The 26095-nt window shown below is 38.0% G+C and overlaps 1 protein-coding gene across 2 annotated transcripts in view; it reads left to right on the top strand.

Moving 5' to 3' along the window:
- PTPRO (protein tyrosine phosphatase receptor type O) overlaps positions 1-26095 on the top strand; it is a 248354-nt gene that overhangs the window by 137883 nt on the left and 84376 nt on the right. For both annotated transcript variants that reach the window (XM_058743573.1, XM_058743572.1), the window contains exons 3-7: positions 11147-11305; positions 13041-13193; positions 14906-15349; positions 17427-17588; positions 21155-21351. In XM_058743573.1, the coding sequence (XP_058599556.1) occupies positions 11147-11305; positions 13041-13193; positions 14906-15349; positions 17427-17588; positions 21155-21351 (1115 nt within the window). The remainder of the gene's footprint in view (positions 1-11146; positions 11306-13040; positions 13194-14905; positions 15350-17426; positions 17589-21154; positions 21352-26095) is intronic.

The raw sequence follows: 26095 nt of genomic DNA, 5'->3' as shown, positions 1-26095 counted from the left end.
TAGTCTTACGGGGCTTCCCTTGTATGAAACTTCTCTTGCTACTTTTAAGATTCTCTCTTTATCTTTAACTTTTGACATTTTAATTATAATGTATCTTGAGTGCATCTCTTTGGGTTCATCTTATTTGGAACTCTCTGGGCTTTCTAGACCTGAATGTCTATTTCCTTCCTCAGGTTAAGAAAGCTTTCAGCCATTATTTCTTCTAATATGTTTCCTGCCTCTTTCTATCTTCTCATTCTGGGACTTCTAGAATGCAAATGTTATTCTATTTGATGCAGTCCTACAGGTCCCTTAAACCGCCTTCATTTTTTTTTTATTGTTTTTTTTTTTCTTCTGTTTCTCTGTTTGGGTGAGTTCCACTGCTGTGTTTTCTACTGATCCTTTCTTCCATTTCATCTAGTTTGCTGTTGAATACTTGTGGTGTATTTTTCAGTTCAGTTCTTGCCTTCTTCAGCTCTGTGACTACTGTTTGGTAATTTCTTATATTTTTATGTCTTTTGTTGAAATTTTCACTGTTCATTCATCCTTTTGAGTCCAGTGAACATCTCCATGACGGCTACTTCGAACCTTTTATCAGGCAAATTACTTGTCATTCATTAAGGGTTTTTTTCCTGGGGTTTTATTTTATTCTTTTGTTTGGAACATATTTCTCTGTTTCCTCATTTTGCTTGACTCTCTGTATTTGTATCTATGTATTAGGTAAAACAACTGTCTCTCCCAGTCTTGAAGGAGTGGCCTTATGTCAGGAGAAGAACATTATCATTCAACCTTGCCCTAGCTCTTGGTTGACTCTTGAACCTTTGTGATCAACTAAGCAGCTTGATTTATTCTTTTTTTTTTTTTTTAATTTTTTTTCAACGTTTTTTAATTTATTTATTTATTTTTGGGACAGAGCGAGACAGAGCATGAACGGGGGAGGGGCAGAGAGAGAGGGAGACACAGAATCGGAAACAGGCTCCAGGCTCCGAGCCATCAGCCCGGAGCCCGACGCGGGGCTCGAACTCACGGACCGCGAGATCGTGACCTGGCTGAAGTCGGACGCTTAACCGACTGCGCCACCCAGGCGCCCCCAGCTTGATTTATTCTTGTTGCATCCCAGTTGGATGCTAAGGGGAGTGCTAAGATTTGTCAGTGGAGATCCCAGTGGGAGTGCTAAGATTTGTCAGTGTTCCAAAGGGAGGGATCTCAGTAAACACTTAGTTTCAGGCTGATTGGAAGCCATGCTCTCAGGCAGCAGCTTTTAAGGTAAGCAAGTATGTAAAGTCCTGAGGCACCACAACTGTAAACCCTGTTGACTTCCAAACCAGTTGATCTGGAAGAGTCCCCTGGACAACTGTTGTAAAAATCAGGGCTCCAGACAGGTATACAAGCTCCTTTCTGGGAAGTACTAGCAAGGTGTAGCAAGACTTAGAAAGATTACAAAAATGGAATTGCCTGACCTAAGTTCCCTGCGCAGTCTGTAGATGTGTGGCAAACTTGAAGACTGCCCTTCAGGCTGAAGCTCCAGGACAACTAAATAAACCTTTGTCACAGACACACCAGTGGTATGTTTCAGTCTACTGCCTGTGCAGTGCCCTCAGGATGGGAGCCTGCCAACAACTGCCTCTCCAGTTGTTACAGTTCTGTGGGGCCCAGGGACAGAAGTCTCCAAGCCACCAGAGCCGGCTGATCAAGGACCACCCCCTTCGTGGACTGTATGGGTTTTAGGGAGGCAGTGGGAGAGCACAGGACTGAGACACAAGCACCAGCTCTAATAAGGCATGACATTTTTTTCTATATGCAATGGCCATCTTTATCCCAAGAAATATGCTTGGTGTTGAAGTTGATTTTGTCTGCTATTACTATAGATATTTTAGCTTTCTTCTGTTAAGTCTTTTCATGGTATACTTTTTTTATCCTTTTATTTTCAACCTACTTATGTCTTTATATGTAAATGGGTTTCTTAGCATTGTACTTTTTTTTTCCAATCTGAAAATGTCTGAATTTTAAGCAGAGTGTTTAGACCAACAGTATCCAATAAAAATAGGATGTTAATCATATATGTATATTAAATTTGGGGTAGACACATTAAAAATTTTTCTGAAAAGGTGAAATTAATTTTAATAACATTTTAATTAATATTAATCCACTCTATTTAAAATATTACTATTTCAGTATATAATCAATATAAAAGTTTGCATATAACTTTTAAGCATAAGTTTACTAAAATTAAATAAAGCTTAAATTCAGCTTCTCAGTTGTACTAGCCTCATGTCAAGTGGTCAGTAGTGTATGTGGCTAGTGGGTACCAATTTTGACAGTGCTCGCTTAGAGCATTTATACTTAACATAAGTCTTTATATTGTTGGATTTAATTTTAATCTACTATATTGCCAGACTGTTAGTGTGGGAGATTGAGGTAAGCTGGGTTTAAGGTATTGTCACTTTCAGTTCATCACAGATTTCAAATTTTTCCAGTGTTTTCTGCCAGCAGTGGATGAGTATATTTCTCAGTGCTCCAATTCTACCCTCAGTATCGATAAGTCCTGAACACCTGCACCACTGGTCTCCATGATTTTGCCCCTCTTCTCACAATGGATTGCTGTTGCTTTTTACTAGTGCTAAATTTTTGGTGAGCGTAAGGGAGGTTTTTAGTTCTCCTGATCCAGCCTCGGGCTTAGGCAGATCCTGTGATCCTGCTGGGAAATTGTCAGCATTCCTACCCCTCATTATACACTGACAGCTAGTCTACTTGGGTTGGAATTTCTGTGTTTTCCCCAGTAGTAGTAGAATTCTACTTTGTATGAGTGCATGATCATAGGTCCAAGGGAGATTCTGCCCCTGTCCCAGGAACAGACTCTTTCACTTCTATCCATCCCTCAGAAGGGGGTATCTTTGCCTGACTGAGAACTTGAACAGAAAGTTGTTTCTGTCCTTCCCCAGTGCCTTAAGGCTTCTGCTTTGTATTCAGGAAAGATCCAGGGAATTGAGTAAGGTTTCAACATGATCTATTAGTGGAGCAAATTATCAACTGCATACCTGTGCCACCCCAACCCCCTGGGGGGAAGGGAGGCTCTTACCCTCAATATTCTCCTGAGCACCTGATTAAAGCCCACAATAAGAGCTAGAAAGAGAGTGTGGACTCTACTTGTGTCTGGGACTCCCAATCATTTGAAACTAACGCTGTCTTAGAACTTTTAGGTGGTGGAAATATTCTATATCTGCATTGTCTAGTACAGTAGCCACTGATTTTGAATTTTATTTAATTTTGATTCATTCTGAGTCTGATTAAAATAGCCACAGGTGGCTAATAACTATTCTTTTGGACAGAGCAGTTCTAAACTGTCATTGGAAACACACTCAGCCCTTATGAATTCATTAAGATCTTAGTTGCTGTCTTCTTTCCTGCTTTAATGGGGCCCTTCCTCTTCTTGCCATGCTTTGCTACAGGTGAGAAAGTCCCTCCTGTCTGCAGGGGGCTTGCCACTCCTGAGTATTTAGTTCATTCGATTGCCTGGCAACCTCCTTTCCCTGATAGGTTCAAGAAAAGTTATGATCTCATGGATTATTTCTTTTTTTCTTCTTGTTGGGGGTTGAGTGTGACATTGACTTGTAGCTTCCTACATCCTAAGTGGAAGAAGAAATTTGCATTGATTTCTAAAGAGCAAAAATTAATTAATGATGGTTTCTTATCTCTCATCTTCTCATTTTTAAAGACTCAGTTACATCCCCCCAGATTTTAAAAGGGATAATAAGTTCAGAATATAAGAACTGGGAATTAAGGCACAAATATTAAGGCACAAAGGTGACATTTGGTTTCAGCTTCCTCTTTTTAAAAAAACTGAGAATTAAAGTACATGATGACTAAGATTAGTTTTGAGCTCTAAAATTACCATTATTTGTCAGTTAATGATGTGTTTTTTGCCATCTTTATTTTTATAACAGGCAGTTCTTTTTAAAGTTTAGGAAGCATGCATAGTATCTGCTCAAGGAGTTGACACATTGTTTTTGAGAATAAAAGGGTATATTTGTTGCAGTCATTTGTTGTGTGTTAGATGCTTGTCTTGATGAAATAAGCAATGACAAAGCAACTGGCCTTGGGGCAGTCCCTTGCTACTTGTCTATAGCTGTTCTGAGTCTGACGCTCTTAGAGAAAGCTGAGAAACATGGCAAAAAAAAAAAAAAATCAGCACAAAGAAGTCAGTTGGCCATTTCAAAAGAATTTTACAACCCTTAGGCTCTGACATCTGATTAATATTTAATTGATTGAGAACCTTCAGTATATTGTCTGCACTTTAGAGAGAAGTTGCTTCTCAATAGATACATTAATACATGAAAACAATTGCTTAAAAATTGGGGAATTGTTATTTGTATCCCCCTGTCTCATGGGTTAGCAAAATCTGAGAGAGAGTAGTTGTAAACATTGCCAAACACTTTAGAGACACTCTTCAAATATAATATTTATAATATATTCTACAAATATAAACATATATCCATACATTATACAAATATAATGTATTATAAATAAAAATAATGCATGAGTTTTTATTTTATTTATTGTGCACATTCTGTATGTCACATCTTATGTTCTAGAAAAATAAAGATAAATAAATACCCACACTGAAAGATGGTATACTGTAGTGTGAAAAACAGACAAACCATTACAAAAATATAAATGCTATAAGAGATTTATGTGAGAGAGACTGCCCAGCTCTCCTAGGAAACATTGGGAAGGCACCTTAAAAGAAACACATACTGAAAATTTAAGGAAAATTTGCTAAATGAATAAAGAATGTAAAGCGTTACAACAGAATCAAGGGAAGCATATTTGCAAAGAATCGAGGCTTGCATAGCATGACCCACTTGTAAATTACAAGGAGTTATGATGGCAAGCATCCATGGTTCCAGAAAATGATAGGAAAAGAGGCTAGAAAACTTGAGAAGAACCTTGACTACCTTACAAAGGAGTGTAGACTTTATATAAGAGATGAGGAATGGTGACAGATGCAAAGACATGACACAGTAAGATCTGATTGGGGAAAGCTTATTATACCAGAGCGGCAAGTCATAGAATCCTGAATCGTGTGTTGGAATGGGCAAATTGTCAAGCAGGTAATTTGAGTAGTGGTTCAAAGTATGAACTTTAAAGCAAGTAAAGAAATCTAGAAACCATATGTGTAGCATTAGATAGGTTGTTATTTTCTTTAAATCTTAGTTTCTAAGTCTGTAATCTGTCCCAGTGGTTGGGGTTTCTGTAGAGACTTATATAATAATTATTTTGTTTTTTTGTTGTGGTTGTTGCAGTTATTCAACTCTGTTGTTGCAGCACAAAAGCAGCCATAGGCAGTATATAAGCAAGCAAGCATGGTTGTGTTCCAGCAAAACTTTATTTAAAGACACCAAAATTTTAATTTCATATAATTTTGGTGTGTCATGAAAAATTATTCTTCCGTTAATTTTTGTCAACTATTTAAAAATGTAAAGGCCATTCCTACCTCACAAGTCATATAAAAACAAGTGGCAGGCCAGATTTGTCTTGGGGGCCGTACGTTTGCTGATTTGGGAGAGGGTGCTGTAAAACAATGTCAATATTTTGTAATGTGAGAAATGTTAAAATAAACTCCTTAACAAAATGTGTAGCACTTAATATAAGATCAATAAATACAAACAATACCAATGTCATTAAATAGAAAATTACTTAAGGGGTTGGAAGCAAAAGAGAGTCAACACAGATTAGGCAGGGCAGAGGCAGTGAGGTAGAAGTACCTGGTTTAAGGCAGAGATTCTGACAAAAGTGAGAGCACCAGGTAGCCTGCAGGCTTAAAGATTTTGAGCAGAAACAAGTAGAAAAAATTAAGGTGAGATTTGAGGCAGGGAGAATAATTTGGAAAGCTTTTGAAATATTCTGGGAAAGAAACGGTGAAGACTTGAACTAAGCTTATGGGTGTGTTGGGAGCCATGACTCTTGGACCACAGGAGGCTGCTGCCGCCAGCTCACCTCAGTAGCCTGTTTGAATAGAGCTGAGATGTCAGGTTAGGTTCCAAATCACCATCTAAATGCTTATTTCTGAGACGGGGGGGGGGGGGGGGGGGGGGGGAGGGACAGAGAGAGAGGGAACCAGAGGGTCAGAGCCCGACACGGGGCACAAACTGATGAACCATGAGATCACGACATGAGCCAAAGCCAGACACTTAACCAACTGAGCCGCCCAGGTGCCCCTCCAGATCACCATCTAAACATAAGTTAGGAACTTATGGCCTGGGACCTGGGAACAGTCTTTTTTTTTTTTCTCCATCAGAAGCGAGGGTCTAGTCACAGGTTTCTTTCCCTCAAGAGGAATGTGTTAGAACAGGTAGATTCTTAGATTGATCACATCAAAAGCAAGGATACTGGTCACTGACCCAACAGCTCTTTTAGTTTTAATCCATAAAAACAGAGCAATCTCAGAAAGAAGCACCTCTCAGCACTTAGCAGTTACCCATAAGCACAGGGCTAATTCCACTTTCTTGAAAATAGTATTCGCCCCACATTTGTTTTGTTTCTTCATCATCTATCTAAGATAGTCACCTACAGAACTTTAAGAAACTTCTTATTCATGATTGTCATGAATGATTCAAAGGTAATTAAGGAACACAAAACAGTCTTCAATTTAAACATCAGATTTTATTATGGGGACACCTAATGAGAAAAAAATAATCATATTAAATGTCATTAAAATTTTTTTGATTAAAAGAAAAAATGGGCATTTAATGTTAGGATTTCTAGCAAAAATAATGCAGTAAATACATGCTTGTGATGCACTCTTTACTCCTACCACAAAGCAAAAAGAAAACCATAAGTACTTTGGTAGCCTCAAAAATAAGTTAGTTGTCTCTAAGAATAACACAACAGAAACTCCAAGCAAGGAGGTGCACTGAAGCCCTGGGGCCTCTGTGCTCTGTATTTGAAAGAAGACAGCCCTGATCTTGGGCCCCAATAGAATATGGATTGAAATTCTTCATACTATCAAAGACCAAGCTAGTTATCCTCTAATTTGGAATGAATTTGTGATAGCCACTCTATCTCCCACAATATGAAGAATTTCAGGTAACATCGTATGCCCTGTTTCTAGACTAGGGGATGTGGTGAGCCGAAAGAAAGCTATGGCTAAACTGCTTCAACAGCAGGAAACAAGAAATGGGACAAAAAGAAAACAAAAAATTAGCCTAGGGCCTGCATTTCAAAACACACAAAGAAATGTCTGCTAAAAAAGATCAAAACAACAACTCTAACATTGCAAATTATATTTTATATAGCAATCTGACAACAGATGTACAGTATGCTATGATGTTCAAAGAAATAAATATAAGAATTGCATCAATTTAAAGGGATTAAAAAATTATGAAGCAAAGATTAGCAGAAATTAAACAAAAATATCAAAAAAGCATAAAATAAATGTTTTAGAAATTAAAAATACACTTATTTAATTTAATATTTAATTGGTTAGATGAGACAAAATTATCTGAATGCATCAAATTTAAATTTAATTGAAAAACTTCAGTAGATAGGATAAATTCTATACTGATAACAGTTAAATAGCTAGTAAACAAAGATAATACTGTGTGATTGCTTTATAATTATAATTGCCTTACAATTCTCAGGTAGGAAGGTGGGAGAGGCTTTAAGAGGTTAAGAGTTCAAGAAAAAGAGAATGAAGGCAATGATGGGCACAATATTTCAAGAGTTGATTATGAAAACTTCCAAGACTTGAAGAGTGACATCAATCTGTAGATGGACAAAGCATTCCAAATACCTGGTAGGGTAATTCAAAAATAAGACAACACCTAAATATGTGATGGTGAAACTGCAGATTCCCAAGAATAAATAAAAAGCTTAGAACCTACCAAAGGAAAACCAGTATCGTATCTACAAAGGAAAACTGACAGAAGTTTTCTCTTGCACAGTAATTGATTAAAGAAACAATGGAGCAATAGCTTAAAAGTAGTGAGAGGAAATCTTGTAATTTTATGCCCAGCTCAACTACATCAAGAATGAAGATAAGGAACCTGTCCAGAATACAAAGTCTAGGAGAATTTAACACTTAGACTCTAACTTAAATAACTATTAAGTGATGTGTTTTAACAAGGAAGATAAATCTAGAAGGAAGGCACAGGACACACACACAAAAACAAAACAAAACAAAAAAAACCTGTGGGCATGTGGAATACAACAAAAGTTGTATTACAAGTTAGAAGAATATGGAAAAAGAATCCATGAAACAGGCAAAAGAACCAATTTTACGAAAAGAAAAGCTGAATGACTAACATTAGAAAAGATAATTAACCTCTTTCATGAATTAAAAGAAACAAACTTTCACATGGCAAATTTCATGTGGCAAAAATTAAAAAGGCTGATATGAGCAAGTGCTGGATAAGAATATGGAAAAAGAGGGACTATCATACACTGCTTATCAAAATGTAAATTGACAGGAAGTTAGAACACATTTTTACAATAGCTCATACAATTGAAGATGTGCATACCATACTATCCAGGATTTCCAGCTTCCAGAAACATGTCCCAAGATTATTGCAGCATTATTTGCAAAAGTGAATGACTGAAAGCGATCTATCTAACAAAATAACAGATAAACAGTATAGTGTGTATAATTCTAAAGTGAATTATACACTTTAGAATCAAGATGGACAGCTCAAAAGCAGTGATAGGTAATAGAAGTAAGCTTCAGAATGATTCATATAATATGACACCGTTAACATACTTTAAAACACGTAAAATAACATTTCACATGGATGTCGTACACATATAAAAATAAAAATAAAAACACATCAGAAGATAACCACCAGATTCAGAGTAATAATTGACTTCTGGCCATTGTAGGAAGGCAAATAGGATCTGAGTAAGTTATATGAGGGAGTTGCAAATATATTTTGTAATGCTAAACTTCTGGAACAATAAAAAGATTGAGGACAAAAAAGTTATAAACAAGCAAAAGTAATAAATGATACACATATTCTAACAATTCTATTTCTTTATCTAGTCCAGCCTGGTCCCCAAGGCAAGAAATGGAAGTGTAAAGAGGAAGGAATATTGAATTAGATCAGAATTTAACCTTGCCATCACTGAAAAACACATAATAACAGCTCTGGTTTATAGCACACCCCTAATCGCAAAAAAGAAAAAGAATGAGGGAAGGAACTGGAGAGACAGTAAAACATTTTTAGAGAATGCACTTGAGTGCCGTTGAAAATAGTTATTCTTGGATTGAATTTGCCTCTGTAATGCCTGGGCTTGCAGTTTAGAATTTATAGCTGACCTGGGTCACTTAGGTTGAAGCTCAGAGAACTATAAGAAGAGAACATGCAAATAGGCATTTTTAAAAATTCGTTTAGTTTAAATTTAAGTAACTTGCAGCAGAAAAAAAATATCACAAAATAAAATACCCATGCTGTAATCCTCATCTATCTCTTGAATTTCAAAGTTGGGCTGTGGCTTTGATGTGCATACTCCATGCCACAGGGAATGAAAGATTGGGTGGGCCTCTCACTTTTCCATAGACAGAACCCTGGTGAGGGTGGGAAACAGGACTCCAGGCCTGGAAGAGTCCATGCTCAGTGGCTGCTTTTTGTTGTTAGCTTTCATTTTGGTTCTCTTAGATCCAGAGGCAGTAGGTGGATTTGGTAGACTCCCTGGGTTAGTAAAGGGACTGGGTTGAAAGAAAGACCTTCAAATAGTTCAAAACTTCTTTGGGATTAATCAAAGAGCAATACTCAAGAGTCTTCAGGGGTTGGTTGGTGGGTTTGCTAACATGACAAAGTGAATTCACTCTGTAATTGTTACCTTTAAGCAGGAAGACTCAGGACACATCAAAGATAAAATAGAAACATTTTAACCAGAAAATATAGCATTTAGTCTACAGGGACACGATCACAATATATACCCTAATCTGAAGGCCCTTCCTGACTTTTTGATAGTTTGGCTTGGTTTTTTGAGAAAATTCCAGGAAAAATCAAAGCTTTAACATGTTGCTTCAATCCTTCCTGGATCTCTTTAATCAGAAGAAAAAGCTAAAATAGATTATGATCCTGGAGGGCAAAATGAAAAATATTTTTTTTCATTGGTTGAGACAAAGTAGATTGAAACAAGGTAGGTACTTGATAATTGTGGAATAAGTTAAATTAAATTTTGCTGTCCTATGGTATCAAAATTGAAAATTTCAAAGTGTAAAATTTAAAGTAAGGATATTGCTTCCCTTTGGACTATAGATGATTTCCAAGAATTGCTAATGATAACACTTTGAATCAAATTTATTTTTTTCTGTAATACAATAGTTGACTCCAAACTAAGTTATTTAAAAGATTTTCTCGAATAAAATGAATTCAAGTAAAACTTATCCAATAGCACCATAAGAGGGGCGCAGGAGTTCAATTATTTTACAAGATTTTTGCTGAAGAATGGGTTATGGAGGAGATGCACACATACATTAAATTGCAGTTTTAAAAAATGAGTATTTAAAAAGTTTGTAATGAATTAATAAGTCAAGCGAAATATAAATGAACATTTTTTCAAACTTCTGCAGGAAGAGGGGTTTGATAAACACCATAAATTATGATTCTCACAACCTAGGATGGTTTACATTCTTATACTTAATATAGAAAAATAAGTAGTAACTTCACACACAAAAATAAAAGATGACATAAACATTTATCCTTGGTCAGGGCCAAATGTATTTTCTGCTGCAGGTCTGTTTTTAATATCAAGTTTTCTTGGCTTGGAAAAAAGAAAAATGAACTAGGAATTTGAAGACATTGGCTCTGCCACATACTTAAGTTGCTTTTAACAAATAATTTAAAGTCTCTGAATCATCATCATTTTTATCGGTTGAATGGCAGTATTTACATTTGCTCATCTTAGATCTCAGGGTTGTTGCAAAGGCAAGTGGAAAAATGAATATGAAAGTTCTTTGAAAGGCACAAAACACCTTCTAAATGTATTCTGTTAGTTACTGCTAAGTAGACCAGTCAGCTCATAAGTATGCAGCAGTTTAATGCTCATGGATAATAAAAGTATATAAGGTTTTGATAGGCATAATTTTTGGTACTTTCAAGTACTGATAATGATTTCTGTCCCTTTTCCTCCACTTCTCCTTTCTCCATGTACTTCCCTTCTGCAGAACCCCTACCTGTAACCAGTGTTTCAATATATGACTATAAACCTTCTCCTGAAACAGGAGTCCTGTTTGAAATTCATTATCCAGAAAAATACAATGTTTTCACAAGAGTAAACATAAGCTACTGGGAAGGTAAAGACTTCCGAACAATGCTATATAAAGGTAAGAGGCAAAAGGAAGAGTGATGAATGATAACGATTCCTTTTTACATGATGTTTGCCAAAAGGTCTTCTTCTCATGCTCTAAAGAGGTCTCAGGATTTACTATCTGACCATGAAAGAACCATTACAAAGAAGTATTAATTAATGAAAATCTTGTCGTCATGAATCTTAGAACATCTGGTTTGCTAGAGTCACGTGCAATGCATAAGCATAAGAAATACTCAAATTATTACCACTTTATATGTACAGCATGTCTGGTACAAGAAATAAATTCAAACTTAAGCTTAGAAACACGTCACCCTACCACTTCCTTCCAGGTGTGTTAGAAGGGCATTTCTAGAACTAAGAAGCTAGAAAGTCACCTTCCACCAAGTTTCACTTGGAGGTGGTCCAAGACTATTCTCAAAGGCAAATGATAATGCTTTTTTGTACCCTTGGATGTATTTTTTATCTGTATGACCAGCTAAATGATTTCATGCATTAAAATACAAAAATTGGTTTCATTGTTTGTAGTGTCTTGGTGGGAAAGGAGAAAGACAATCCTATGGGAATCAATCTCAAAAAAACCTGCTCAACTTCTCTGAGTAGACTCTTAGAGGAGGATAGAGAAGGAAGGGTGGAAGGGGAGCATTCAGCTCCATTGGGAGTGAATTGGGAAGGAAAAGAACCTAGAACTCTCAGGATACGACATGTAACTTTCTCTGTTGGCTGGTTGTGACTGGAAACATGTATTAGGGAGGTGGAAAATGGGTCCCAAACTACACAGGGCATGATATCTAGAAAAGTGTCCTTTTGACTTGTTGCTTTTACAAACTCGTTTCTTCCATGGATATTTTTATGAGACATTGTTTAAAACACATGCATCGATTTTATAGTTTTCGAAACTTTAAAAAATGAAATAAGTATAATCATGAACTCCACAAATTAATCACATTTTTTATTTTCCATGAGAACAGAGTATCTGCAAAATAATAAACGGGACCTTATTTGCTTAGTGATTGCCTGCAAATCCAAGTTCATGAATGACTGAGATGCAGTCTGTGGAATTTTTGTTGAGTTTAAAGCCAGCAGTTTTAAAATAAGTTAATTAATATGCTCTCCTTTTTAAGTTAATTAATTCTTTAAACTATTTTTGGCTTTTAGTTCAATAAGTGATATTTTTAGTTTCTTTCCCATGTTTCTTTCTGATTTGGATTGGAATCTTAAATTTATTATTTTCCTAATGTTTTCCAAATGAAATCCAGATTTGTATTTTCTTCTGTTTTTGATCAAGTGCTATCTGCCAACTTGCAGATAAACCATTCTACTTTAAGAATGGGCCAGTTTTTATAAGTGAGCCTAGTGAAAACATGTCTTATAAAATTATTTTTTCCTAAGTCATAAAGTGGCAAACTATCTTTGATTTTTATCATAAAGTAAATGGCTAGCATAAACCTAATCTCGATAATTTCTATATACTATTTTCTCCATTTAATGCACCAAATGTCCCTGCAATAAAAATTTAATTCCAATTGTATCCAATTCTTGTGGAAAAAGCTTTTCAGGATTTTGGACCGAAAGATCCAAATTTTCACCTCTAACCTTATGCCAAGTTTGTATTACTGACCATGCCAGAAGCTGAAGGGGATATTATTTTATGGCAATTTAATTATGATTGTTTAGAACTTCCTAAACAGACCGTGGCATTTAGGAGACCAGAATTGTAATATAATTGATTTTTTTTTTCTTCTTCTCAGATTTCTTTAAGGGAAAAACAGTATTTAATCACTGGCTGCCAGGAATATGTTATAGTAATATCACTTTTCAGCTGGTATCTGAGGCAACTTTTAATAAAAGTACTCTTGTGGAGTACAGTGGAGTCAGTCATGAACCCAAACAACATAGAACTGGTAAGTCTTCTGAAGAATCAAATTTAGTGAAAAAACAATTAAGTTATATGTTTGTTGCATATAAATATTCTATCATTCTAAGAAAAATTCTGTTCCAGAGCTAAGAAATGAGATACATATATATTTGTAATAGTATTAAACAAATTCTCTATCAGTGTAAGAGGAGCTGAGTAAAATATCCACAAAAAAAAAAAATCTAAAATATATCAATGTAATCATAGACTTACAATCTTGGTTTGGAAAACAGTACATGATACGACTAAAAGTTACAATTAAGTGACTTAACATGACCAAGTAGACATCTATTATTCTATAACCTGGTAACATGCTCATATGGCAGATAAACAGATAAGAGATGTTCTAGTACAGAATATCAGATTATTCAAGGAAAATATTGGGATTCATATGTATCTAAAACTTGGAGTGTTTAATTTTAGTAGCATCACTAATACGAAGCACGGTTATGGGATGGATGGATGGATGGATGGACATAAAAACGCACATACTCAATGCCTGTCACCAATTCCAATATAGTTGACATTACCTGTGCCTAATGACGTTACCTTTGCCTAAATTACTCATTACGAATGTTGGAGATGCCTTTCATATGAACGTTGGGAATGGATTATAATAGATCACCCCTGAGGCCCTGCCAATCTGAATTCTAAGATGCTATGATTTTCATTAATTAGACCAAGACAAAGAAACTATTTCAGCTAAATAAGTTATTCACCTCAATACACTTACAAATAAGAGTCTATTTGTATTTTTAATTATTCAGTTACAATACACTTACAAATAAAACACAAATAAGAGTCTATTTGTATTTTTAACTATTCAGTTCAACTAAGGAAACATCACCAATTGAGTGACTTCTACCTGGAAGTTGTTCTAAGTATGAGAGATGAAGACAAAATCTGGTGAGATAGGTTCCCTGTCCTCAAAAAATGGTAGAGATACAATACAAATGGCAATCATACATGGCAGAAGGTGATAAATGTCATAAGAGGTGCAAAGTTATATAACTGCACAGAGGAGGGAAAGATTAATTTTTATTAGAAATTCATGGACAAAGTGATATTTAAACTGCTCTTTGAAGGATAGGTAGAAACTGTTGCAGGTAGAGACCATATGGTGTGCCTTCCCAATTTTCTCCCTCTAGAAAAGTATACTTCCATAATTCACAAATTGATTTTGGGCTCATATGTTTCATTCTAGAGAGGTAAGGTGTGAAGCCATATTTCTAACATGTGTGTTATTGTTTCTAGAGACATGTATTTACCTTTTCTAAGCGCAGCTGTGTCACAGGGAGCATTTTTATCTTGATAGCTAAAGTACACTATAGCTGCTTGTTGGTAAGAAAGATCCAGTGGCGAGACTCAATTGCTTTAAAAGGAGATTTTGATAAGCCGAAGAATATTTACAAAGCTCTGCTTTGGGCATGGTGAAATTACCTGTTGGACAAGCATACTATCACTCGTTACTGTATTTGAAGTATGAGTGGTGATATACTAATGTGAATACATCGTGCACAAAATCTTAGATAAATGTGTACTTGCCACCACAGTAGTTCTCGATGTAGATTATCTTTATATAGTAGTAGTAAAACGAACCTCTGTTTTGTAAATCCGCTTGCATATTTGACTCACGAATAACTATTTGCTGTCATAGAATTAAAAATCACTCGAGAATGAACATTGTCTCCCTTACAGCCCCGTACCCACCCCGAAATATCTCAGTTCGCATTGTAAACTTGAACAAGAACAATTGGGAAGAGCAGAGTGGCAGTTTCCCAGAGGAATCCTTCATGAGATCACAGGATGCAATGGGAAAAGACAAACTCTTCCGTTTTACAGACGAAACCCCAGAAATGCCCTCTGGCAACATTTCTTCTGGTTGGCCTGATTTTAACAGCAGTGACTACGAAGCTACATCCCAGCCGTACTGGTGGGGCAGCGCATCGACAGCTCCTGAAAGCGAAGATGACTTTGTCAGCGTACTTCCCGTGGAGTATGAACATAACAGTACACTCGGTGACACTGAGAAGTCAACATCAGGCTCCTTCTCATTTTTTCCTGTACAAATGATTTTGAATTGGTTACCACCCAAACCACCCACTGCCTTTGATGGGTTCCATATCCACATAGAAAGAGAAGGTAACGTAATAGGAAATCGGTGAAAATAGCAAACGGTGTGCAAAGGAAAGGAAATTGAAATGTTTTCAAACTAAATTTAGAAAAAAAAGACTGCTGGTAGACAGTTAAGATTTCAAGATAAATGGTAAAGGAAGGGAAGAGTCTAATTGAGTAGCAACGTGGACTGAGATTAGAAAACAAAACTGAACAGGTAGGATCAGCATCCAAGGTTCGGGAAGCGTATAAATTGCAAGTTTTGACAACAGGACACGTTTCACTGCCCAACATGTCACGTACCCCCGGCCGCTGAGGGAAACCTTACGTTTGGAAAGATTTTGATTAAAGTTGTAACCATCACAATTACAAAATATCCTGGAGAGATGTTCTGCTTTCCGGGACACAATTTGTGGAAGCATGCAGCAAAACAGTCTTTCTGACAAGATGGCTGCTTTCCCAAAGGGGTCAGACCTGTGTACTGCTTATCTAGGGACTCTTACTATCCTTAGGGTGTGCGCCCCTCTGGAACCTGTACCACTCACGTTTTCCTGAAGAGGAGCTGGTAATAAAATAGAAAACGCACAGCAACGGATAGTCTCACTACAGCTGCTGTATTGTGTCTCATGTTCATGTATCCAGCATCTCAGAGCCATTCTTTGTATTTTATTTTTTATTTTTTTTTAATTTTTTTTTAACGTTTTATTTATTTTTGAGACAGAGAGAGACAGAGCATGAACGGGGGAGGGGCAGAGAGAGAGGGAGACACAGAATCGGAAGCAGGCTCCAGGCTCCGAGCCATCAGCCCAGAGCCCGACGCGGGGCTCGAACTCACGGACCGCGAGATCGTGACCTGAGCTGAAGTCGGCCGCTTAACCGACTGAGCCACCCAGGCGCCCCCATTCTTTGTATTTTGGCCCTTACCGTAAGAAAAACGGCCATGGCCTTCAGTAAACTTGGGTCATGAATCACATCCAAATTGTTTGGTAGATTTTTATAGTCATTTGCTGTTTGTTTTGTTTCTAAAATAACATACTTTGTTTTATACTTTCCAGTCCAGTAGTTTGGGTGATAAAAGTTGGCAAAATTTGGAGTTCCAAATAATAGCTTTATGTCAGAGTATGGCATTAGTATCATGGACTCTGATGTATTATATATTGTTTGCTCTTATTTTATTTAATAGAGGAAGATATCAAAAGCTGTGGATTCCTCTATGCTGGATTATAGCACAATCAACCGTACCCATATATTGTATAAAGTTGAAATCCTTTGTCATTTCCAATTATTCGAGTCAAAAGTCTTCACATTTGCCTGGAATTACTTGTATAAAGTAATCTGCCTTAATCTGCCCTTAGTTTATTTGTCTCTTATTTTTCTGTTCCTTAATATATTCTATGGAAAATAGGATCCCTTAACTCAGAATTTTTTTTAAACGAGTATTTCTGTGCAGGTTCAGTCATGCTTTTATGTGACTTCAGTGTGTTCTGTTGAAGGCTATTGTAGTCACCAACGGGTGAGAACAACTTCAAATGCAGTAATAAGCAGCAGGAGATGAACTCTGAAGCAATGTAAAAATCATTTTTACTTTTAGAAGTTCTGGAAGAAAACAGATGAAGGAAGCATATTGCAAGTGTCAGAAAATCTGCCCAGAAGAATTATTTCTAACTAGAAAGAGTTCAGCTTATTTTAAGGCGTTTCTGGATATTTAATACTACCACCAAGAATTTATAAGATACTTTGTTGTCTGTTATTTTTTTATTCCTTATATCTAGATGAAAAAGTCAACTATTTTGATCTTTTCCTCACATTCTCCTATTATTGTGTGCATATAATGTTGTTGGGAAACCGCACAGGAGAATCCCTAAGTTTTCTTGATTTTGATGCCATATTTTAGTTTGGTTATTTAAAAGTATTATGAAAACCAGTTTGAATACTTAGTCATCTTTTTTTTTATAGCACCTTTGATTAAGATGTGTAATATAACGTGACAAAAGGAAAGAAACAATATTTTAAAAACTACTTTTTTTAATTAATTGACTTGTTTACATTCAAGGCCCTTTCAGATTCCAATTCATATGTATTCTCTTTTTTACATATGATTCAGAAAACTTTACTGAATATTTGACAGTGGATGAAGAAGCGCATGAATTTGTCGCAGAGCTGAAGGAGCCTGGGAAATATAAGTTATCTGTAACAACTTTTAGCTCCTCAGGATCTTGTGAAACTCGAAAAAGTCAGTCCGCAAAATCACTCAGTTTTTATATCAGTAAGTACCAAAGGGATTATGTTGTACTTACAGGGGGACTAGGACAATGGAACCGGGGAGATTAATGATGCTCCAGCATCAATGATTCATCAAACCTCAGAGACCCTGGGAAATCTTCAAGGTCAGGGGAGGCCCAGATCCATGAGATTTTGACAGCAGAGGAAATATATGTATGTTTAATAGTAGCAGACCTACTCAGAAGTTTAGCTTACAGATTTTTTTTATTATGGTGATAATTGAACATTAATTAAGCTGACTTTCCACACTAGCCATCGCAAACTCTCCAAGGACATGGACGCACTGTTTAGGAAATATGACTTTTGTTTAAGGCCGTATAGAAAATTGATATTTTTGGACTATGTGAAAGGTCTCACTAGAATGTTGAGCTTATATAATTCAAAGGACAAACAAAGATTCATGGGTAGTGGGACCTAGGTGGTTGCCATAAATTTGGCACAAGAGGGCAAAGCTAGAGCATCCTAGAAGCCCCGGTGTCAAGTCTTAGGGTGACTTCTACTGATTCCATGAGAGGCAAGAGTAAAGTAATTACTACCTCTAAAAGCTGCACAAATCGTGCGTGTCTGTAATGCTTTTAGCTAATCTGAATGTTCACTAGAGGTTTAGAGGTCAAAAATCAGTTCAAAGCAGTTAGATGTGTCTCCGATCAGAAGAAAGGAAAAACCAGGAGGCAGTGGGTAAAAACCGCTCATCAAAAAGGATGACCACCCTATACTTTATCACCCTCTCCAAAGGCAAAATACCACCTTTCGTCAATCCTCAGAAAGGTGGGTGGGAGAATGAGAAGAGAGGCAGAGGGAAGAGATCAGCTTATTTCACAGCTGAAAAATGTTGCAAATGACCCATGTAGCATTGCTGTTTAAGAAACCAAAAATGCCGTCGCTGATAAGAGGCCTAAAGATCCGTTAGATATACAGAAAGATTAGTCCTAATTGTTTGCACATCGATCTTTGACCTGAAGTCACTTGAGAATGAGGACAAAGTTTAGTATTCCATTTTTTCTGAACCTGACAATGTCTCATTAACCAAAAGGTTTCCTGGCCTATCAGTAGAGGTCCACCGCAAGTGTGAAGAGCATCCAGGAACACTCCCTCAGCTATTCTAACCTCGCTTGGCTTTCCCTTCTCTGAATTGCTCCTGTGTTTCATAGTGCTCAGCACAAAATACAGAATTTATTTGTGTATGAATATTTCTCTCCATTTCTTTTATATGTGTACATCTCGCTTCTCATACCAAATTACAAAATCCTAGCCTGGGGTTATACTATTGATTTATTAATTCTGCTGTACCTTCAACCAACAAGTAATTCACTGAACTACTTTCATGCGTCAGGCACTCTGCCCTAGAGTATCCAAATTGACTAGTGCTATTGAGAATGTGTCAGAATTGCTCCAAAATATAATTATTTCAAAGAGGTACCTATTAATACTCATCTAGAAAAATATAAGGCACTAAAATTTTTGTTTTTTCTCTGCCAATAAAAGAATAATATGTGTAGCATTAGGATATTCTATTCTGCAATAGTGGGTCATTCAGGTGTACTGTATATATATATATCTTTAGTTTAAAACAGGACACTATAGATATAAATACTATACTTACCTGAGTAAGCCCCTACACACAGTGTAGTCTCACACCAGCTAAATTCTATTCACAGACCATTTTCCTGATCCAAACCGGGTGGGAGTTAAGCTATGACATTAATATTTATTACATTTCATTCAGATTTATGTTTTTTTTTTGTTGCATTATGATTTCTAGGTATGTAGCTCTGAAGGTTTTCCTTCAGAGATGAGAAGTAAGGTAGAAATTTATATGAGTCCCCCAATAGCCTTACATTTCAACTACCCCCATTTTTCAGGTGGAAAAAACTAATTCACGGAGAGTTTAATGACTTTCCCAAGTGTCCAAGTGAGGACTAGACCTAGGAATATTTGCTAGCAAAGTCCGTTTCCATGCAGCCTGCAATGACCTGTTACCTTGGCTCGATTATCAAATAAGTGAACTTATTTTCCTTATTCCCACTTTGGCTCTCTGTGCACCTGCTACCCCAGTAATCTTCATAACAGTGTTAACACTTCACATTTACATAGTTCTCTAACACGTATAATCTCCTTTGATCCCAGCGACAGATGGCATCATGATGAATTGTCACAAAGCAATGACCCAGGAGACAGAGGGTCTGGGTTGGGCCCCAAGCACTTATTAGCTCTGTGACACTGGACATGCCATTCACATCTCTGGGCCTCAGTTTCCTCATCAGTTAAATGAGGTATCGGATCTCTAAAGTTGTCAGTCCTAACATTCTATGATTTATCCATTTGGCCATTTGGCCATTTATCCATCTGAGATTCAGAGATGTTAAATCATTTGCCCAGTCATTTGCTCACTAATGAGCAAAACTGAGTCTGGGTCAACGTACCTGTCTCCAAACCAATGTTTTCATAGTGCCTCCAGAAGTTTCATGGAGGTGTTAAGAGCATGGATTCTGGAACCAGCCTTCCTGTGCATGAATCCCAGCTCTACTTTCCCTTTCTCTGCCTCAGTTTCTTCATCTGACAGTGGAAGGAGTACTAGTACTTATCTCATAGGTCTGTCATGAAAATTAAAGGATTAAACTATGTAAACATATAAAAGCTTCAAACAGAGCCTGATACATGGTGAATGCCAGGTCTCTTTGCCACCACTATTATGGTCATTTTTTATTGTCTTTATCTCCCTTGCCCCCTTTGCTGTGAGCTGGAGACTGCTCTCCCCTGCAGAGCCACTTCCTTCTTTTCTCTTCATGGGTTCCAGCCCAGGAAGACACTCAGAAGTGTATCCTAAGCAAATAAAGAAAAGTTGTGCATTTGCATTTCAACAAGGACTTTCTGTAGATAATAACCATCTTAACACTTCTTGAGTCCTTACTATGTGTCAGGCACTGTGCTAATAACCACTTTAAAAACTTAAGAGAACAAAGCTAATGGTGGGCATTTCTATGCTGATACTTTATAATGAGGAACCCACCGCGACCCTCAAATGATCACCGGGATTGCAGGCAGCTTCTATAATTGAGTTTGCCTGTTTCTTCTCTCATACAGTCACACCCCGCCTCTTTGATCCTGCTGTTACCAAATTTAAAATCTTTTCACACGATGGCAGTCGAGGCTAATTTGAATCTCAAAGTAATTATTTCTAGAGACTGAAGGTCCTAACAGCAAAGGAACCATAAACACTGATGAAATGCCCCACCCACTGTTTGTTAGAAGAGAAGTAGATTCTCTCGGGTGAAGAATTGACCAGCGACACCTCAGATGCACATAACAGCTGACGTAGAGCTTCTCTCTGTCCCTAGAACTGATTTCGTCGCTGCTGCCACTGCTGTTCGGGCAGTGGTGAGACCAGCTGGGCAGAGAACATACAGACATGCCGGTCCAGCTGCCGGTCTTACTTTGAGTATCTTTGTAAGGGCCAAAGGAGAACAACATGATTTTTTAAAATGAGACTCTTTTATCTCAACCAGCTCGGTATGACACCTCCCTTGTGCTCTTATGTGAAATGTTCAGGCCCGTCAGGAGAGTGGATCGAAGAACTGACTGAGAAGCCCCAGCATGTGAGTGTCCACGTTTTAAGCTCAACCACCGCTTTGATGTCCTGGACGTCTTCCCAAGAGAACTACAATGGCACCATCGTGTCTGTGGTGTCACTCACCTGCCAGAAACAAAAGGAGAGCCAGAGGCTAGAAAAGCAGTACTGCACTCAGGTAAAGGAACAGAAAACAATGCTGACGGGCTCATTCGCCTGCTGTGGCACAGCCAGACAGGCAGAGCCAGGAGGCCGGTGCAAGAGGCTGTGCTGAGGTCTCCCCCGGGTGCGTTGTGCACGGGGGATGAGTGTGCATGGCTTTTCAGTGACAGTCTTCCTCCCAGGAAGTCCTCTCAGGACTACCATCCCCCGTTTATTTCCATGCCTCATTCAGGAGACTTACGATGTGGGGGGCACCTGGGGGCTTAGTCGGTTAAGCGTCCGACTTCGGCTCAGGTCATGATCTCACGTTCCGTGAGTTCGAGCCCCGCGTCGGGCTCTGTGCTGACAGTTCAGAGCCTGGAGCCTGCTTCGGATTCTGTGTCTTCCTCTCTCTGACCCTCCCTTGGTCACACTCTGTCTCTCTGTCTCTCTCTCTCTCTCAAAAATAAACATTAAAAAACTTAAGGGAAAAAAAGAGACCTACGATGTGGCAGGTACTCTGATAGATGTTGGGGATCTAGATAATTTCTATGCATCTGCCCCTTGCAGAGTTTATAATCTAGTGAGAACAACGCATAAGGGAACATACAGTTACTGCAGAGCATAAAATAAGGCCCAGGGAGCCCTTATGAGTTCTCAGAAAGAAAGAGCTGGGCATGAGTAAATATGGATTGGGGCAAGAGGATTGGGAAAACTGGCCAGAGAAACTTTTACCCGGCAAGGAGACAACCAAGCAGAAGATTCTGGGGAGTTTTTGTTTGTTTTACTTTTCCCATTTTCTTTTTCTTGTTATTTAAACTACAAAAAATAATTCATGCTCACTGGAAAACTAATTCAAAAATTAAAAGTACGAAAGGAAAAAAACTCCCCCCTCACTAATCGCAGCTAAGAAGAGCTTTTTAAAAAAATTTTTTTTAATGTTTATTTATTTTTGAGAGAGAGAGATAGAGTGGAAGCCGGGGAGGGGCAGAGAGAGGGAGACACAGAATCAGAAGCAGGCTCCAGGCTCTGAGCTCTCAGCACAGAGCCTGATGTCAGAGGCTTAACCCACTGAGCCACCCAGCTGCCCCGTTGAGGAGAGCTTTGAAGAAGAAATAGGACTTAGCTGAGCACAAGGGAGCATGAAGGGCAAGTGGAAATGGGGTGCAAATCATTAGTTCTGGGAATGGCTACCAGAGTGAGCTTTCAGGCCCAACCATCCATCTGGAGGGAAACCCTGCCACATGGGCCCCAGGGCAGATCCTGCAGTCCGTCGCCCAGAAGTATCCACAGGGAGCCTGGTGCCCAGCCGTACTTTCCCAAAACTTAGTTTTATTTTTTCATACGGTCAAATGTACTGATTCTTGGTGTCTTACAAACAGAATATTTACTTCCCCACAGGTAAAATTATCAACTCGTGTGTCATACACTGGAAATATAATACTCAAATGCAACAGTTGCTATATGAAAGCTTTTAGGGCATTTAATGAAATTCAAAGAGTGAGAAACTTGAAACTGATAAGATGAATTTAGGAATCCTGGCCTTTGGAGCACCAGAAAGGCTTAAAAGTACTGAGATAGGCTCTTACTTGAGGATGAGGCTACCCCTTGACTTCAATTAAATTAAGGAGTAAATATGCTAAACAGATTAACTTGTAATCATGACTCACTATGCAGTTTACTAGCTTCCTTTCCTGAGCCTACCGAAAACGGCTGACTGGTTACATTGCTAGAAACATCCGTTTCTCTTACAGAACATGACATAGAACTTGACTGCTCCAAGGTACATTGCTTCGCCCTTCATCTGGTGTACAAATTATGTATCTTTTGCATAGAAGCCAAAGGCTAACGGTATAGATAGAGTTTGTAAATTATAAATGAGCCAGAAAAGGCTGGTCTAAGTGTACTTTGACAGTGCCTTCTTGAGATGCAAACATGAAACTGTTAAGGATTACAGGCAAGAAGGCCAATATTTAGAATGGAGGGCGGGATCTAGACCCGCCCGGATCTAGACCCGGGATCTAGACCTCACTGTGTGAGGCATTATCTCAATTACCACAGGAACATTTTGAAGATTTTGTTATTACACCAACATTATCCATTGCCTCACTATACACGCATGCATGTGTACGCGCGCACACACGCGCGCACACACACACACACACACACAGGCACACACATATGTTTAGATGAGGAAACATTATTCAAAAAGTCTCAAAAACTGTCCTGCAGTCAGGTGGCCATTAATCAAAAGAATCCAGAAGACAGTATCACCAGTACCTGTCTGACTTGGGCTTATTTCCTAAAGCAACTGTTATCCAGAAAAAAAAAAATTAATAGTTCTTTAATTCTGTCTGCAGTGGTACTGTGAATGCATTCAACAAGAAATTCAAGATTTCCTGCAGCTCAAAAATAAGAGTGATTCTAAGGCTGAACACATACAGTAGTCCCTCCCCTTATTCATGATTTCATTTTCCATGGATTCAGTCACCCATGGTCACCCACGGGCCAGAAGCAGATGATCCTCCTGTGACATATAGTCAGAAGGTCAATAGTAGCCTAGCGATAGGTCGCAGTTTCTACATCATTCATCTCACTCTGTCTCATCACACAGACATTTTATTGTGTCACGGCACCATAAGAAGAGAGCGTATAGTCCAATAAGATATTTTGACACAGACTACATTCACACAACTTTAATCACAGTATACTGTGTAATTGTTTTTACTATTGGTTATTGTTGATCTCTTACTGTCCCTGATTCATAAATTAAACTTTACAATAGGTTTATAGGTATGTAGGGATAAGAAGAAACAGAGTACATACAGGGTTCGGTACTACCCATGGTTTCAGGGGTCCACTGGGGGGTCTTGGAACACAGAATCCCCTGCAGATAAGGCGGGACTACTGTATTAACATTAAGATAATGCTTCGCTATTTGATACTTTCACTCTCCCTACTTGGCATCTACCACTGACTATACCACAGGATCATTGTTTATATATCACCCAGGTCATCCATGAGAGTCACTGCGAGTACCGTTACCCTCCCTTATACCACCGCTGATTTCTGCATGCTAGGTGGGTCCTAGTGCAAGATCCTAGAAATAAAACAAATTTGACTCGAACCTTGAGTTCATGAGGCTTAGAGTCTGGCCTTCCATGGACCCATTAATTTGAACTTGTCCAAATTCCGCATGTGCTCTTCATGTCTGGTTGTTGTTTCGTGTATAAGTTTGCGGGCAAATGTTTGTGGAAAAGGGTGCCCCCTAACAACCATCGTGGTGTTTTCATTAACAAATATATGAGGAACATAAAGTCTGTGCTCCATCAGTGTTATACATAAAGGACCCTGTCAATTCTTCAAAGTAAACGTGCTCTCAGTACTTTCTCTGAAGACTCACACACAATCCTAAATTTCAGGATTAAAAAATGTTACATAATATATGTATGTGTATTTATTTTTAATGTGATCTGCCTTGTGTAAGTGCCTTGTGTAAGTGCCTTCCAACAATTTACACACCCTGTTATTTAATAGTCTGCATGTATTTCCTGTGCTAAGACATCTTTCCTCCTATTTCTTTAGCTGAAGAGGGATAGGACCGGTGCCTCATTGGAGAGGCATTGGGCTGAACAGAATTCTCTGAAATGGAGACCAAGTGAGCTGGAAACGGGAGAGAGGAAATAGTGAAATGCAAAGATGGGATGAAAATTGGGGAAGGGGATGTGGAATGATCCTCTGGAGAATAAAATACATATTATACACATTATTTACTAAGTAGAGTGCAGTGTACCTACTCCCAAGGCCGTCCAAGATAAATAAAGAGTGATAGATAAATAAATAAGAGGGATAAAAGCACAGATACCAGCTGGCAGCTTAGCAAATATTCGAAAACAGGGTGGCAGAAAAGAGTTGTTGATTAATTGTTACCAAGGTTATTTGCAACACCATTGCCCTCTTCTCCTTTTTTTTTAGTAGTGTGATGTATATACACATAGTTGCTTCTTATTAAAAAATCGAATCATGTCCCTAGGATGAATTTGTTATGATGGCATATTTTTTGCATTGAGGTATAATTATCACATTATATTATACTAATGTCAGGTGTGCAGCATAATGATTCAAGAGTCACATACATTGCAAGATGACCATCACAATAAGTCTAGTTGCCATCCATCACCATACAAAGTTACAAAATTTTTTTTCTAGGGATGAGAACATTTAAGATTTACTCTCCTAGCAATTTTCAGATAGGCGATACAATATTACTAACTGTAGTCATCACCACGCTGCATGTTACAGCCCCGTGACTTGTTTATTTCATAACTGGAAGTTTGTACCTCTTGACCCCCTTCACCCATGTCATCCTCCTGTGAACCCCTCTCCCCTCTGGCCACCCCCATTCTGTTCCCCATACCTATGAGCTTTGTTTTGTTTTGTCTGCTCATTTGTTTTGCTTTCTAGTTTCCACACAGTGAAATCATACTGTATTTGCCTTTCTCTGACTTATTTCACTAGCAAAATACCCTCAGGATATTAAATATGATGGCAAACTTAAGTGGCTATGACTTCAGGTAGTCATTTGAATAATCAGAATCAAGTAGTTGCCTAAAATATTATCAAACCAAAGAGATTTTAACACCACCCTGAAGTAATCTACGCTTTGTCTGTCCTGCTATTCTAAATATTCTAAAGGAGTGATTAATGAGCTAGGTTAACATTCACAGGCATGCCTACATGTGCACAATATGTTGTTAAGTCTTAAAGGAAAGTTCGGAGCG

This window comes from Neofelis nebulosa, chromosome 8 (genome assembly GCF_028018385.1).
Source record: "Neofelis nebulosa isolate mNeoNeb1 chromosome 8, mNeoNeb1.pri, whole genome shotgun sequence".
In the NCBI taxonomy this organism is placed as follows: Eukaryota; Metazoa; Chordata; class Mammalia; order Carnivora; family Felidae; genus Neofelis; species Neofelis nebulosa.
The sequence above is the reverse complement of the archived record's forward strand: the minus strand, read 5'-3'. Positions and strand labels throughout refer to the sequence as shown.